The 17100-nt window shown below is 39.0% G+C and overlaps 1 protein-coding gene across 2 annotated transcripts in view; it reads right to left on the bottom strand.

Moving 5' to 3' along the window:
• Positions 1-17100, bottom strand: part of CUBN (cubilin) — a 153057-nt gene that overhangs the window by 6002 nt on the left and 129955 nt on the right. The window contains exons 57-64 of one of the 2 annotated variants that reach the window (XM_020806644.3): positions 15906-16103; positions 12464-12593; positions 11570-11787; positions 3067-3272; positions 2250-2412; positions 1755-1963; positions 903-1059; positions 602-780 (exon numbers count right to left, since the gene is read on the bottom strand). In XM_020806644.3, coding sequence (XP_020662303.3) covers positions 602-780; positions 903-1059; positions 1755-1963; positions 2250-2412; positions 3067-3272; positions 11570-11787; positions 12464-12593; positions 15906-16103 — 1460 coding nt within the window. Of the gene's footprint in view, positions 1-601; positions 781-902; positions 1060-1754; positions 1964-2249; positions 2413-3066; positions 3273-11569; positions 11788-12463; positions 12594-15905; positions 16104-17100 lie in introns of those variants that run through there. The other variant, XR_013537787.1, reaches the window with a different exon arrangement.

Raw genomic sequence — 17100 nt, 5'->3', positions numbered from 1 at the left:
ATTTTCTCTCCAATCCAAAGAGCAGGCACAGACCTCTTCCAAGACCACATCATGAAGCCAAGTGTAGAGCTCCCATCTCCACAAATAAGTTCATAGTCTTCCTGTCGCATCACAGCAATGTCATTTACTTTTGAAAAGCCGTTGACTGCTTATAGTGCAAATTGTGTTGCTGCTGGTTGGCCCCTAGTTGTCTTGTCACTCCATCCTTTCGCTAGAACTTGGCAATGAAACGCATGCTAAATCCCTGTCCTTAAGTTCCAATCTCAAAAATTGCTGTAGACATAAATCCTAGTGAGTGCACTTTCAAGAAAAATTATACAATGTATGATCTAACGAATGCTAGGATGTGTCTTCAGCTTCTGGAGCACTTTCTCCTTGCTGAACACTGGGTTGCCTTTTTATAAACGAACATTTTATAATGTAAAGGCTGTTGGCATCCACAAATCCATCAGCACTCCAAGAAGCCATAGGGACAAGTCTAATGATTTATTACAAGACACATTGTGGCACCAGTGAAGTTAGGGATGAAAGACTACAGACTAGAGGCTTATGAATAAAGACAAACTACAGGCAGTTTCCTGTGGTGTGGTAATTGTCATACCTCTAAGAAGTCATGCTGACATCCCATATCTTCTAGGTGAAAAGAACTGAAGAAGAGAGAGATGCTGTGATTTCTTGGGGATCGTAAAATAATGGTGCAATCCAAATTATGAGGATAAGGATTAGGCCACCCTGGGCTCTTCAGATAACCAAATGATTGATTATATTCTCTGCTGCAGCCTAGAAGGAAGGAGAAAAGTAGTTCTACATTTTATAATATATTCACACTTTTAGCTCTTGGCCGTACATAATTTCAAGTTGAGCAAATTGTAATGCTTGTGCAAGAAAGGTTAAAATGCAACCTGAAGTTTGATAAGAGAAGCTGAGGCCGTTGTTACTGATGTAAGCATTTGATCTAAAAATTACAACCACAGTTCGTCTGTAAGAATGAAACTCAGGGATGGGGAAGTTCTCAGAGCCACAGAAGCGATGGACACGATCCGCATGTTCGTGATTGACCTGAAATGTAATAAGCACAAGTGATGACAAGCCATCGCAAACATGGAATTTAGAATCCAAGAAGATTTTCAATGAGTTTGTGATACAAAAGGGTTTATGACTGTGGGGTGTGTTCTTTTTTTTAATTCCATTGCAAAGCTTGGAAAAGTATAAATCCCAACATCTCCCAGCCAGCCTAGTTACTGATGTATGGCTATCGCACAATAGCACCTGAGAGAGAGTACAATTGTTACAGGAAAGTGCTCTGTGAACTGTGGCCTGCGAATGTTACAGGCAAGTGACAGAGAGGCTATAACATCCTGGTACAAAATAAGTGAGGAAGGTTGGCAAGGAGGAAGACCCCTGCCACGAAAACATCATGTGCCTCTGAGAATGCAGCTGAGAATATGCTGCCAGCCCTAGTACTCTACTGTCTTTAAGACAAAAGAACCTACAGGGAGAACTAGAGCATAGTGTTAATGCATCATCAGAAGTGGAGAAGAGAGAAAAGATATGTTTATCCTAGTAGCATGAGTTTGATTTATTTCATATGTCATTAATTAGCTTTCTTTTTCTTTTTGTGTGGCTTTCAGGAGGAAATCAGGTGGTTCATTGGCAAATATATGTGCCTGGAGTGAAACACTACAATGGCAGGAATTCTATCTATTTGACCTTATTTATCCAGCAGTTCTTAGGAGTAAGGCTAGTTGACTTACCAATGGAGAGTCCTGAAACTCCAGGTAATTCTGAGAGCAGTCTTGGCTAGAAGAAAGGTGGAATTCCTGTACTGCTAGTTTGACTTGTTGCTCAGGAGGAGCATCAATGACCCATCTGCAGAATGTAAACGGTGGATATGCATTTGGAAAGTAGGGTGATGTTGCAGTTTGGGGGGTGGAAGTTGCATTATATACACCTCCACACAATCCTGTTAAAGAAATGGACAGAAGCACTCCTTACTTCAAGTTAGTATCTCAAGCTGCATGTCTATAGCAATATTTAGTGAAAAGTATATATATTTTTTGAAATTATAGAGAGGGAAGAGGCAGGTGGCGATGCACTGGTAATGACTGGGGCGTGTGCGGCCTCTTGCTTTTGTCTTGAAGCTGCAGAAGATCTTGGGCCACTTCTGTTTGTTACAGTTGTGCAGGCTAAAAGAAAGTCAACTTGTTCCTTTTTGCTTTTTGTGAGGGGAAAACAGGAATTGTACTTACTGTCTACAGTAGTGTAAGTTGCATTGAAACCCACTCTTTCTATAGACATGTCAGTGACAAATTTAATAGTCAAGAAGTTGCCAGTTGAAAGAAAAGCAGGTGGAATGTTGGAGCCACAAAATGTACCAACTAGAGTAGCATTTTCATTACTACCATCATATAGCTAAGAAGCAAAGAGAGGGAGAGAGAGAAATATTAGCAGGATGGTAGAATAACTTCAATAATTAAAAACTAGTAATTAATTGACAGATACCCAAAGACTTGCCCAACATCCCTGGCTGTCATAGATAATTAAAATGGTCTGGTTTGAGCCCTGCATTTACTGTTTCCTGTCTTTACTGCTTCTTATCCCTACTCTCCTTTTGGTGTGCTGCAACAAGGACAATTTCTTAGGTTAACTGTCTACCTAGTTCCCTTTTATATACTGACAAGGGAAACGCATTTGGAACCATTGTTTGAAGTCACTTTAAATGCTTGTTTCTTCCAATCCACATAACCATCATTTCCATATTTGGATGCAATGGAAACTATGGTTCATGAAGACAGAAAGCCTTTAATCATGGCATCCAAACAAAAGTGGGAAGGGGGACACATTAGCTAGAGTACATAAGCACAGCCCTTTTTCTGACGGGTGTATGTGAAAAGACCTAAAACTGTTTTGTTTGTGGCAACTGATGCAGGATATGGCCAGAAAGACTATCATGATAAGCACCTGCTCTTCAACACCTGTAATTCTAAACCTGTTCTTATGCTTCTAAGCCTACGGTGAAAGAGAGCATGTTGCATTTGACGAGCATTTCACAGGAAATGAACTTACTTTGACATAGTCATATCGGCAGCTTTGAGAACTCGATGCTTCCAGTGCAAACGTGCGGAAGGTGAGGTTGATCAGCTTGTCTACCGGCGCAGCTATAATCCACACACACTCTAAATCCTTGTCATATCTGCCATCGTTGTTGGAATCTGGAGAGCTAAAGCTATAAGTTGAACGCGTCAAAAAGCCACCACAACCTTGCTGAGGACCTGTTAAAAAACAAAGATTTGCCACAGATGGTTTTCCAGCTATATGTTGCTATTGTTGAAAGTTAAAGCAAAAGCACCAAGTAATTTACTGATTCTAGTTTTCAAATCTATCTACTAAACACACACACACACACACACACACATTAAAAAGAAACATTGTGTTTAGATGGTAACAGAATTAATTATAATAGAAACACAGTTTAATTATTTTACTTTTGGTCATGTCACAAGTTTTTTTGCTTTTTTAGTTTCGAGCAACAGGTGGCACTGTGTCCTTGTCTTTTTAGACTCATCTGGGTCTTCTTGTTACTGCCACAAAATCCTGGGTTTATGCAGTCTAATTAAGCGTATGCAATAGTATGCAGAAAACTATTTAAATGATTCTGTTTATCAGGAACTCTGATAAACTCTTATGGGATGGCACATCCTAAAATATAAAAGTGCTCAGATTAAAATAAGTATACTTATTAGTTTGCCTTTTTCCTTAACACAATGGGCAAGAACACTTCACTATAAAAAGGCTGGAATACTGATCAAGCAAAAAGTGAAATTTATTATGACTGGTTGCAAGAACTGACAGCCCCAAATAAAGAAGTATGAATAGTTATTTATGCACATACAGAAAAAAGTAATTTTTCCATTATCTTTTCAGAGCCTGAAAAAGTTACTTTTCAGGACAACTCCCAGAATCCTCCCATCAACATGGCAAGGTAGTTAAGGATTCTAGAGATTGGGGTTCAAAAAAGTAACATTTCCAAGCACTGGTATTCCTTAGTCCTTATAAATCATCTGATGACTACATGTGGAAAAGCCAGACTGACAGTTTGCTTTCAATGAATATCCATTCACTGAAACATCTGTACAGAGATTCTGAGGAAACAAACAGTGCATGTATGGAGTTTGCTGCACGCTGTAGGGGATCTGGGGGTGGGGAAGAATCACAGTATTCTCAATTATGTGGAAAAAATAGTGTGCCTTCCATATGATAGGCTGAAACCTGCTGTCATAATGCTACTTCTGCCTAATATGTGTAACATCTGTAAATGAACATGTGTAATGGAATAATCTGTCTTTCGTAAGGGATTGCCTTAAAAAATTTAAAAGCGGAAAAACTGTTCTGGATAAACACCACAGACACTGAAATGACATCTGGATGGATGCACTCTTAGCTAATATCATCTCTTCTCAGTTTTAATATGCTTCTACATTTTTAAGGCTAGAGTTCAAGCATTACAAAACATAATTTTGTGAAACAAGCATAAAACATTTTGGAAAAGAATACCCCCAGCCTCTATATTATGTCAACAAATGTATACTTCAAGCTTCTGCAACATTATAAGTATACCACAACAAATAAGGATGCAAAATTCCTCAGGTCTTTGAACAAAAGCTAAATAAACTCCAAACATTATACTCTGTTTCCTTTTCACATTAAATGCCCCTCAGTATGGGTACTGATAACCTCAAAAACTAATCACAGTATGTCTGTGTCTGTCCCCCTTTTCCATGCAGAGAGTGGTTGTAGAGGGAATTCTACCTGGGAAAAAAATGTTCTTTTTGATCCAAAAAAAATGGAAGGATTTTTTAAACATGGCCAACAACAACAATGTCTCTTCAACATTTCTTTTGATTGATTCTATAGTATATGGTTCCAGAGCAGCTTCACAAAGTGATTATGGACATTTATTCTGCACTCATCACTTTAAATTTTATTTTAGCACTTATTCCTTGTTTGTTTTTTTGGCAACATCATGGACCATATTGGTCCATACTAGTCAGGCAATACTATATTAGGCCCAATTCAACAGTAACACAGTAGCTTCTGTCTTTCAGTTCTGGAATACTGAAAGCTTGCTCACTGTTTTGTGATCATTCCAATGGTCCAGCTCTTGGTTCAGTGTGGATTTTGTTTTTTTTATAAACTGGAGTAGCAAAAGGGGGGCATATAAGTAGTGTCAATGGGAACAGCGATACTATCTCCTGTCTTTCGAATGTAATGTTTCTATTTTTGTGATTAATCACAAAATGTGCCTTTCTCCAAATATCTTTCACTGCTGACTTGTCTGGAACTGATGGGAAGAGGCTTCAAGCCAGATATTGAGTGATGTTGGCTTAAATACAGCTTATGGTAATGATGAGAACAATAGAAGAGGATGGTGGTTCTGCTACCTAGAAGAAAACTGTGTTGTTTTTTAAAGAAAGCTAAATTAATAGAACAAAAGGCATACATTGTTTGGAATGGTACCAATAAGAATGAACTGGGGAAGAGTTACATTTAACTCAGAGTTTATCACATCCCCACTTCAAAGCATGAATAATATTCCATTCTTTCAATGAGGCTGGATATAACTGAAATTACGTGAAATTAATTATAAACAGATCCCTGGTAAGGAAACCAGTAAAGATGTTGCGTCAAATCCAGAACATCTCTTATTGGTACCTCTTGCTTTGTTACATTTTTTTGCCCCCATAATCACCAGATATTTTTTATAAAAGGTCCAAATATAATCAAAATTCAAAAGCAGCAATGGATAAATTGGAATCATACAAAATTGGGCCCAGCCAGTCTAATTAACTGAGAGTCCTGCCAACTGAACAGTTGACTAGCTAGTTAAATTCAGTAAATGGAGCTTGCTGTTTACAGCACACTGCTGTCCCTGTATATCCTCACAACAATTTTTCATTCTTCAACTTCCATTGTCCTCCATTTTTTCTAGCAGCAATTAACTATTTCCTGCCTTCTCTGTCCACTCTCGTGACTTTTCCCCTACATATCTTTGGGGTTTTAGAATATGGGTTGCTATAGAATTGCTAGACGGCAATATTTCATCCACTTGCATTTCTAAAAACTTGAAAACCTGTAAACCAAGCTTTCGTCTTCTCTTGCGTAAAGAAATTCCATTGGGGTGCAAAACTGTAAGAACGGATTGTGAGAAAAATACAATATATATAAACTAGGGGTTGGTGTTACAGAATTGTTGGATAGCTCATTGGTTTAGGTATCTGGCTGTGGAGCCAGAGGTTAGGAGTTCAATTTCCTATTATGCCTCCTTGATAGGGGCTGGACTTGATCCATATTTTCAAACCTCTCTTAGGCAACCCATCTCTAAAGGAAAGCCTGCCAAAGAAACATCTTTGTCTGCTTGCAGAATGACAGCAAAGATGGGGCCAGGCTACCCACCCATGGAAAGGATTTCCAGAGTCTGGAACTATGAGGGTGGTGGGACCAAGAGAAAGGGCTCCCCTGATTATCTTAACACACAAGCAGGATCATAAATGTCAAACAAGTGATTGGGCGTGCTGCATCACACTGGCCCATATGTACTTCTAAAAGAAGCAATCATTTTTAAACTGGTTATGAGGCACAGAAAGCCTGGTGATAAAACATTGAAGGTGTGACTACATAGTGGGAAAAATTCACATTGATCCATTGTGAATTCATACCGAGCAAGTTGGTTTCCCTTGGTGAATTCAATTAAGCCATCCAGGCAGGAGTCAGCTGAGAGTAAGGAGGAAATTGCCAATCAGCCCTTGTTTTCAGCTTGTTACAGAAGCATCTGCTGTAGACTCCCAGACATGGCTACAGCAGAAATTGCCTTAATGAACTGCAAGTAAGAATTGATTGGCAATTTCCTCCTCTCTTTCTCTCTCTGGTCTCCTAGGTGCTCCAGTGAAGCTTTGTTCCAGAGCTGGAACCAAGCCACAAATGAATGAATGAATAAATAAATAAATATATAAATGGATGCATGGATGGATGGTTTGGAGACAAGGAGTGCTCAGTTCCTGCACATACATGAGGGCCTCTTTGCTTCCTCTCCCTCTACTCTGCCAACCATCAGCACTCCTGCACACACTTTTCTGCACTGGAACAAGTTACCACACTGACTGAACATATGCGAAAGCATTCATTTGCAAAAAATAAAATAAAATAAAAATGTAGAGGCTCCAGCAGCAGAGGAAAAATGTATGGATTGGGGGTGGTGGACTCTTGGCTGATTCACATTGATTTGTACATTGTGTAGTTAGCAGAAAATAATATTAATGTGACGATCCCAATCCTGGAGATTTTCCCATATTATTTGCCAATGTTATTGCTTCCTGAGATATACAAGGAAAATGTGCAATCTCTTTGCTAGGCTGGTTAGGGTCACTGATGATTGATTGTAATACCTGAAAAAAATTACACTTGTAGCTGAAATCAATCAGCAAGAATTGTGAGGGAGATCTGTAAGTAGAGTTCACTCAGAGCTTTAGATAGGTTAGCCCAATTCATTCCCTTCTACTATCTCTCTTTTTCTCAGTGGGCTGTATTTTCATATGAGTGTGCACAGGATTGCACCTTAAACTTAGGAATGTAGGAAGCTGCTTCATCCTCAGTTCCACTGAGCTCAGCATTATCAACATCGATTGCAAGTGCCTTTCTAAAGGAAAGATTTCTCTCCTAGTACTACTGGAAGATGCATTGGTTGAACCTGAGTTCTATCTGCCTGCCGTGAAGTGATGAGCTTTCAAGATAATGAGCATAATGACCTAGCAGTGCTAGATCCATAATAAAAAGACCCTGTTTTCATTAAATTCCTGCTAGGCAGATGTCTTTTAAATGTGGTAATTAACTCCTATGGTGTCTGTCTCTTTTCAAATTATCAAACTGCTCATTTCTCAGAAAAAAAAATTCTACAAAATATTAAGCAGGAATAGTAATTTGGGTGAATCAATTTGTGTGGAAATCCTAAGTAGCCACTGATGAAAATAGGGAGAAAACTGAAAGAAGGAAATAAGCAGTGTTTAGAATACTGCAAATGAGTTTACCGTTTTTTGTTCACCTCATTCCAAAAGTTAATTAAGGTCACCAACAACATTAAGCAGAACACTCTAATCCTGTTACCTAATTTCCCTTCACTAATACAGTCATATAATAATGTTTTCATTATACACTAATGAAGAAATTTATTTTAAATTTGTCACACGATAATGCAAAACCTCTTGGTTGTTTCCCCTCTTAAGGAGCAGGTGGGAGTTCATTTAAAGAGTAATATTAAGTAGTTTTGCAGGCGTTCTCCTCTTTATTTCCTCTAGATTTATTTCCTCTTCTCTTAGCTTATAAAGAAAAAGCTCCAAATTTCTCAAGTAGCTGTTTCGAATTGCAAAGATTTATTTGAATACAACTTATTTTTATTCATAATTTAGAACTTGCAGAAACACTGTAAATCACACTCATGGCACCTATTTATTTTATTTTACGCAGTTCTGTCCCAGACTTTCTCCAAGTTAGAAGCAATTAATGTATTCTCAAAGGCTTTCACAGCTGGGACCCAATGGTTGTTGTAGGTTTTTCGGGCTGTTTGGCAAGAACACAGCCAAACAGCCTGAAAAACCTACAACAAGCATAGAAGCAACTAATTTAACAACAAACTTAAATGTGGATAACACTTTTCCAATTTTAATTCAGTGTTCTTTCTGAGCGTCTTTTGAGAGTGCTTTTTTTAAAAATTGGGGTTTTCAGAGAGTTTAGCAACATCTTGGAAAAATCCGACACATTTCTAAACCATTTCTTTTTCTAAAGTTGTTTGATTTCTTGCAGTTCCTCTCCTTCCACTTCTTCATCTCTCACTCTTTTCTCCAAAGCTGCTGCAACAGGGAGCAAGAAATGGAGGTGTGTTCTTTGGGATATTATGAGAACCTAAAGCTTTACAAACCAGCTGCTTCTGGTCTATATATAACAAGGGATGGTGCTTCTCCAGATTTCTGGATTTTTTTCAAAATTTGGCAACAGTGAAGGTGATCAAGATAGGGACTTGACTCAAGACCACTCAACTGCTAAGAGGAAATCTGATTAATAACCCCATAAAAACCTCAAACCCCATAAAATCTAATTAGTATAAATCTAATTTATACAAACCCCATAAGATCTAATTAGTATAAATGCATTTTATATCTTTTTAACTTGCTTTAACTGATGTAAGCCGCCCCGAGTAGACATTGTCTAGAGGGGCGGGGTAAAAATCGAATGAATGAATGAATGAATGAATGAATGAATGAATGAATGAATGAATAAATAAATAAATAAATAAATAAATAAATAAATAAAAACCTCAACATTCTAACCACTAATCTAGCTTAGCCAAGGATGTCTGTTGTTTACATTAAAAACAACAAATCTCCACCAAGAAAAGCCACGGTCTGAGAATCACCTTTCTATAACACCCCATGATTTTTTTTTTCTTGAATCTCCAACATACATGTTATGTGACCAAAGATTTCAGAAGTTACTGGCCTTGCTGATTGGAAGAATTCTGGGAGTTTTAATAAAAAAAATGTTTCCAAACTCCGGCTGAAATACATGAACTATCAGTTCTCACTGTATACAGTGATGATGGGGAAAGATCCTCAGAATTAGGAAGCCTGCAAATAGTCTCTATGCAACACAAAACACATCTTGGCATCCTTTCTAAGTATGAAGATCAATATCGCAGAACTGAAACATATTCTGAAGCAGATGCCATGCCATCACCAGGACAGAATAAAGCTTCCAATTCCAGAATAAACTTCTCTAACAGAATTTAAAACAGGCCCCTAATAACTAGTAGAGATTGAAAGGGTGTAATTTCATATGACAGAAAGATCTGCCATCTGAAAATCAAACCCAGTTGAAAACGGGTCAATAGCAGTGACAACAGCAGAGATCTGTAGGGATGTGGCTCCTGGCAAACAACACTACTCAGATGTATTCCTTATCCTTATGTCTCTTGTGGACTGTAACAAATAAAAAACAGCCCTAGCTTTGTGGGAGAGGGTGGGGTTGTAATGACTCAGTGTAAGACTATGTTTCTAGTATGCCACAAAGGCCTTTTGTCAACAAATCTGGAGTTCTCAGTTTGCAAATCCTCAAGGACTGGGGACATTGCAACCCCCACCAAACTTTGAATTAACAAAAGAACATAAGGATGGAGAACGGTAGGCAGTTTTTAATGGTTAATTCTTTTCAACTGGTCATTGATGTATTCAAATAGCACCAGGAAGCTGGATTAAAGGTCAGTGTTATTTATATAAGACCAAGCAGAGAGCCAGTCTGGATCAGATCAAAAGGCGGATCTACTCCTGCATTCTGTTCTCAGAGTGGCCAGCCAGTCGGCCTTTTGAAAGTCCACAAGCGGACAGTGAATTTGAGATACCACCTTCCTGCTCATGTTCCCCAGCAGCTGGTTGAATCAGCAGATACACATGACAACAGAACTAGATACTACTGTCAACACATCATTAGAATTGGAACTTTCTTGGGGTGGGGGGTGGGGGAGATGTCTTTTTGTCCTAGCACTAACTTGCATCATTCCACATCTTACAAACTACCATCCTTTTATTTTGTGATTGGTCATTGGAAGGTAAACACACACATCATTTGCAAGTCTGATTGAAGACTGGAGAAAAATTCAACTACCCTATTTCCCCCCAAAATAAGACCTAATCTGAAAACAAGCCTAGTATGATTTTTCAGGATGCTTGTAACATAAGACCTACCCCCAAAATAAGCCCTAGTTAAGTGAAACCCCGCCCTCCACCATTGTGCAGCAACCAGAAGAAGATGATTTGACTCTATTTGAATAAATGTAGATTGTTGTACATGAAAAAAAACATCCCCTGAAAATAAGCCCTAATGTGGTTTTTGGAGCAAGAATTAATATAAGACCTTGTTTTATTTTTGGAGAAACACAGTATTAGAATTAGGGTTGGATCATAATGAGTGGACCCTGTGCAATTCTTTCCAATTTCTGCAGTTCCTCACCATGCATGTAAAGCACAGCTCAATTCTACGTCCACCCACAAGTCACCTCCAGTGCAAGAACATCCCATAGTGCAGAGCACAGCTTGGTTCCATACAGCAGCTCTCTGGAAGAAAACCAGGATTTCTATGACATGCCATATTTTTTGTGCAACCTATGTTTGAGTTTATGGATGAGTTATGAACAATCTGGTGAGAAAGGCCAGATTGCTCATAAACATGTTTGAACTTGCTTATGGGTTCGAATGTAGGTTGCAGAGAAAATGTGGAATATCATAGAAATCCTCCCCCTACGTAACAGTATTCCAAGGCTGTAAAGTGGAGCTCAGTTCCACGCTTCTGTACTCATGCTTTAAATCATTTACTGATAGGAGATATGGGCAGAAGGACTTTGAGGGCTTGATGAGATACCTCCAATGGGTCATATTTGGCCCATGGATCCCTCTCACTACCATAAGCCTAAGTTTAATGGGAGTAGTCTTGGAAAAGAGGTACTTTTTTGTTCAGATGTCACTGTTACCTACGGTCTCCCTGAAAGATGCTTTCCATCCATCGGCAGCTCCAAAGGAATCAGTACTAAACACGAGAAGCAAATGATTTGAGGACGTTTTGATAGATGGAGGCAGGACTGCACCACAGAATTTGCCAAGAAGTGGAGAAATGATGTCTGGTCCATCATATACAGCAACATAATCTTTGTAGCAAGATCCCGAGGCTTCAAGGTGGAAGCTATTGAATCTGTAAAATGCATCATTAGATTATTCCAGTTCCATTTGGTACAGTGTTTTTAGGGGGAGAGGTAGAAGAGAAACAGAAATACATGTAGTAGCCAGATAACATTATACTGTAAATGTCATGCTATTATGACACTTAGCTCATAGCTAAGACCAGTTCTCCCTTTGGTGATGAAAGATATGTTTGTCCTAGTTTGACTCCATATCTTCCATTCCAGTAAACTGTGTTTTGTGATTGGTCATTGGAAGGTGGACACAGGCTTAATTTGTAAGTCTGTTTTCCAGGCTTGTATCACTGAAAGAACTGCATTGTGGGAGGGAAAATGGGATATGCATTTCCCTGAACATATAGAACCTATAGAAGAGGAGGGGGGGGAACAAACAAATAAAAAACAGGAGTCCAAGTCTTTGACTCATTGTACCAGAAGATTAATGGGACTGATAATATTCCTTTGGGTAAAGAAAATGTAGCACAAGTTCTCAGGTGTGAGTTCAGTGCCAGTGCAGAATACTTCCCCCATCTGTATAGTAAGTTGTACTTTTCCAATGAAGTAACTTTTTTTGAAAACAAGAACATGTATTACTTATTTCTACCTATAGAAGCATTTTTAAAAGGAAATCCAAAAGTAGAGCCTACCACTTTCTCCCCATTGAATGAAAGCACCTGTTGACTTACGTACTTCAATGCCACTATCCTGTTGCTTCCAACAATGATGTGGTAGGAACAGTTCATATTGTGATGATACTCGGTAAACGAATGAGTAGGACTCTTGATTGTGCCTGAGGTGCCATTAAAAACGCCACCACAAGCTGCAGCAAGAAGCAAACAATTAGTGTAAGTGAACAAAACAATACATCCATTATTATTCACAATATATCTTTGCCACCCAGACCTCTTCTGTCCAGAATTTAACTTGAAATTAAAGAGTAAAGGATGGCCAGGAAGATAGCTTGCCTCTCTTGGCTGATTGTCTTTCTGCGTTCATGGAATGCACCAGGTTAGTGGTCCATGGATCTGATCCGGAGTCTAAACTCATTTAATTGCACTTGGGTCCCAGTGGTATGAATCTGAAAAATTAATCTCCTTTTAATTCTGTCTCAGCGAATGGGTCCCACAACTAAGAATGCCCTATATTGTGTTCTGACCAACCATTCCTTAAATGGAAGTGATAGATGAAAGAGAGTCCCTCTCAAATACCATAAAGATCAGGTAGGTTCGTGTAGAATAAGAAAGTCATTTTTTTAGTGTTCGTCATTCGCAGTGATTATTGCTCCCTGCCTCCCTGTTTACTTCACTTGTCCATGGGAAAGACTCTGCAATGAATAACCTCCTTAAGTTAGGTTACAATGGGAGAGTCTAACCCTTCAAAGGAAGCATAATTCAGTAGTTTTGTAACAATTACATGAGTCCTTCAGAGTGAAGTCAATGTCCTCTTCACAATTTGGGGAGGTAGAACACATAGTACTTTTAAACTTCTTTTTGCTTTCCAAGCAGAGGTATCTTGATTCATAACACTCTGCAATTGTGCTGTTTTTTTCACATTCTTCAGTTGGCAAGGAACCGCTCTGGGTCCTCTTGACAAACAGCCCAAGCCTACTGGTGCCCAAGTTCTAAAGAACTAGTCAGCGCATTAAGCACTAACATTACAAAGTAGATTCTTCTGAAGAGCAATGAATGCGCTGGCATTTGCCCTTCATTTTCAGCTGCAATGGGGGGGGGGGGTCTATCAAGGACTGTACTTTGGACTTATTGGCAAATAGGAGACAAAAGCCAAAGAATTAAAAGAGCGGCATTCATGATAAGCAAGAAAAGAAACAAAAAGAAATGAATGTGTGTGTGTGACTGTGTGTATGTGCATTTCACAGGATAAAGCTGGAAGGAACTAGAATGTTAATTGCCATAATGTGCTTTGAATGGGACAAGAACTCTAATAAAAACCTAGAGTCATACTTCAGAAATGTCAAAAGCCAAAGGTCAGACAGCAGCAGCCAAACTGACTGACTTATGAAGGTCTCTTTCATGACTAAGTGCATATTGTCCTCCTTCACTGTTATTCCATCTAGGCAGTGACTAGCAGGATGACTAATTTTGAACAAAGATACTTGATTTCTTACTTTCAGATAATGGCTGTTTGTCAAGGGTTCTTCAGTAAACAAAATGTCTGCAGTTTCTAATGCTGGTGCTTATTTGCTAAACTGAATGAGGATTCATATACCTGTTATCAGTATAAATTTAGATGGAGTATTTTAAATGGGCCATGAGGGTTGCTGAGACCTAAATAACTGCTAGGGATTGACGTATTCTGGGATTTCATATTGTTGACAAGACAGGCCACCTCAATAGTAAAAAAGCCAGCTGGGAAATTGCTGAACTTCATGAAATTTTATTGCCTCCTATTCAGGATTGATGAGTGCAATTTTTCACTGAGGTTTCTGCACACAATGTGCAAAAGTAGTATATTTTGCTTTTTTAAAGCAAAGTGCTGACACATAATTGCAAGCACAGAAGGACGCACTTTTTGATCAGAATGATGCAAAAAAACCCCCCATCTTATGCATTTAATTTTTAAAAGTCCATCGTAGTTTTGTGCAATGTGAACAATTTATGCCATTTGTGTAAAAATCCTACAAATATGCAAACTGCAGTGCAGCAGAAATTATCTTGCTGTCTTGTAGGTGAGGAGGAGAAAAAACTTAATTTTCTTGTTTTAACACATGCGAATGAGACAGGCAAAGACTTGCACCCCTGTTCTCCCCAGTTCTGTCAACTTGGAATCTGACTCTAAAATAGAACTCTAGATGCTCACTTGTATCTGGAAGCAGACTAATGTTAAAAATGCACATTTGCACTCATCTGTTTCACACTGATTATCAGGATGCAGCCAGAGATAGAATGTGGCCTTAATGTGTAAACTGGCATTGGGCCAATACAAAGAAAAGAAGTTATTTATGTGTGTCATGAGACTGTTAACTATGCTCTTAATCAGTTCCTGCCTGAAGTGTGTGGAGCATACAGTATATGCATTGAAGGGAGCTCACATCTGTTCAGGGGAGAACACTAGCCACTCCCAGCATGATCACTTCCAACACTTCAAAGTGATAGATTGACTAGGGAATGCTGTCTTATCTGGGTAACCTTTCCATGTGTATCAAAATCTTTTTCTTCCATTTTACTGGCTTACTTAGAGAGGCTGCACAGTTAGAGCAGCTTCCCTCTCTTCAGACTATTGTTCCACGCAGAAAAACGCAGAAAGACAATCATTGTTTGCTAAACCAAGTCTAGTGTGTATTACTATGCTATGCAACAGGATTTCAGCCATTGAAAGTGATGACAGAAAGGGGTGGGGTTGGCACACTTCTCTTTAGTGTGTGGGGCCTCCACATGCTTACATAAAGATTGAATAGGGCTTATGAGACTAAGCATACTTCCCTGCCGGTAACTAAGTAGGATTTAATTTTGAATAAATATACAGTGGTGCCTCGCTTAACGGGCGCCTCGTTTAACGACAAATCCGCATAGTGACAATTTTTTGTGATCGTTTTTGCGATTGCATAACGATGTTTCTAATGGGAAAATATCGCTTTGCGATATCGGTAAGCTGTTTCGCTTACCGATTTTCGCATAACGATGTTTTCCCAGCAGCTGATTGGTGGTTCCAAAATGGCCGCCGGGTAAAAAAAATGGCCACCCGCTGTCTTTTCGCGCCCATTCCTCGCTTACCGGGCAGCAAAAATGGCGGCCGTATGGAGGATTTTCTCATAAAGGTAATTTTTTTGCCCATAGGAATGCATTAAACAGGTTTTAATGCAATCCTATGGGCTTTTTTATTTTGCATAGCGATGAATCCGTATAGTGACGATTTTGGCTGCACGGATTATCGTCGCTATGCGGGGCACCACTGTATATAGGATATTGTCACCCATATCAAATGTGTAGATTGCTGCTTAGCCCGTTTCAATAACTCTGGATATATCTGTTTCCTCCCCCCCCCCACCCAGATTTTGAGGAACCCTCCAAGGAGAAAGTCTAGATATCTCTTCTCCAGAACCACAGTTAGTTGTCCCTTGCATTGAAACACACTTCACTCCCATCAATGAAATGCTATGTTTATGTCTACTCACAGATTACTGTATAAGTGACCAAAAATCCAGTGCCAACAATATCAGAATCTGTGTAGAAATTCAGCAGTGTGGACCCAAATATACTGACAGGACCAGGGATTTCATTGCCGCAATATGTTGCCACTGGGTATGATGTGATGTGGTTTCCTCTGAAGATATTTACTCCATCATAAGCGCAGTATTCTAAGACATGCTGAGCTGAAATTCAGAATCATCCATCAAGGTATCATCGAGCTGTTTAGCCACCCACTCCCTAAGTACTTTATACACCGTAGGCAAGCCAAGATAATCACACCATAGTTACCAGGCTTGGGCACCAGTTTGCACATGGCTGTACCGTCAAATTAAATATATGTATCAAAGATTACCACTGGCAATTCCATTTCAGTAAGAGATGACAGAACCTCAAATACAGTCTCCCCATGAAAGCACAGGGCTTCTTCAAGCATTTGGAACATGAAGGGGGTTCATAGAATTAAAGCAGTGGTGCTGTTACCCCCGACCCTAGCCCCCTGGCTATGTTTTGAGCATGAACAATTAAGTACAAGGGCTATATAGAGAGCTGTAGGCAAGCAGGCTTCTACAAGAATCATGGTCAAACATGACATCTCAGGTAAAGAAAATATGAATATCAATCTTCTCAAGCAGCCATTGTAAAAACTCTTCCATCCTTCTGTGTATCATATGAAAATTGCTAGGATCTTGATATACTACTTAATAATTTTCTCTTCTACAAATCAAATCAAATCCATAACTCCTTTTTAAACTCCTTTCCCCCTGTGAGTATCATTCTCCCAGTGTCCTAGGCCAGTGGTTCTTAACCTTTTTGAAAGAAACGCCCCCTTGAGCCATTGAAGAAGTTATCATCGCCCCCCTCCCCACGGTGATGATATCTTTATTTATTTATTTATTTATTTATTTATTTATTTATTTATTTATTTATGACACTTAAATCCAATGACCGCTGAGAACAAAATTCAATTCCAAAAAGTAACATTTAATGATTTAGTTGTAAGCGACTTTTAAGACGAAAAAGAAATATAAAAAGGGCATAAAAACAAACCGCAATGCAGGAACTAAAACTTTCAAAACTCTGAAACTAAATAAAGATTGGAGGAAAATATATATTCATGCACACTGTAAAAAGGCTGCAGCCATCTTCACAGGTTTGGCTTGCTCCAGCGCCCCCCTACCA

Source organism: Pogona vitticeps, chromosome 6 (assembly GCF_051106095.1).
Source record: "Pogona vitticeps strain Pit_001003342236 chromosome 6, PviZW2.1, whole genome shotgun sequence".
Taxonomy (NCBI): Eukaryota; Metazoa; Chordata; class Lepidosauria; order Squamata; family Agamidae; genus Pogona; species Pogona vitticeps.
This window is presented reverse-complemented; position numbering and strand designations above follow the sequence as displayed.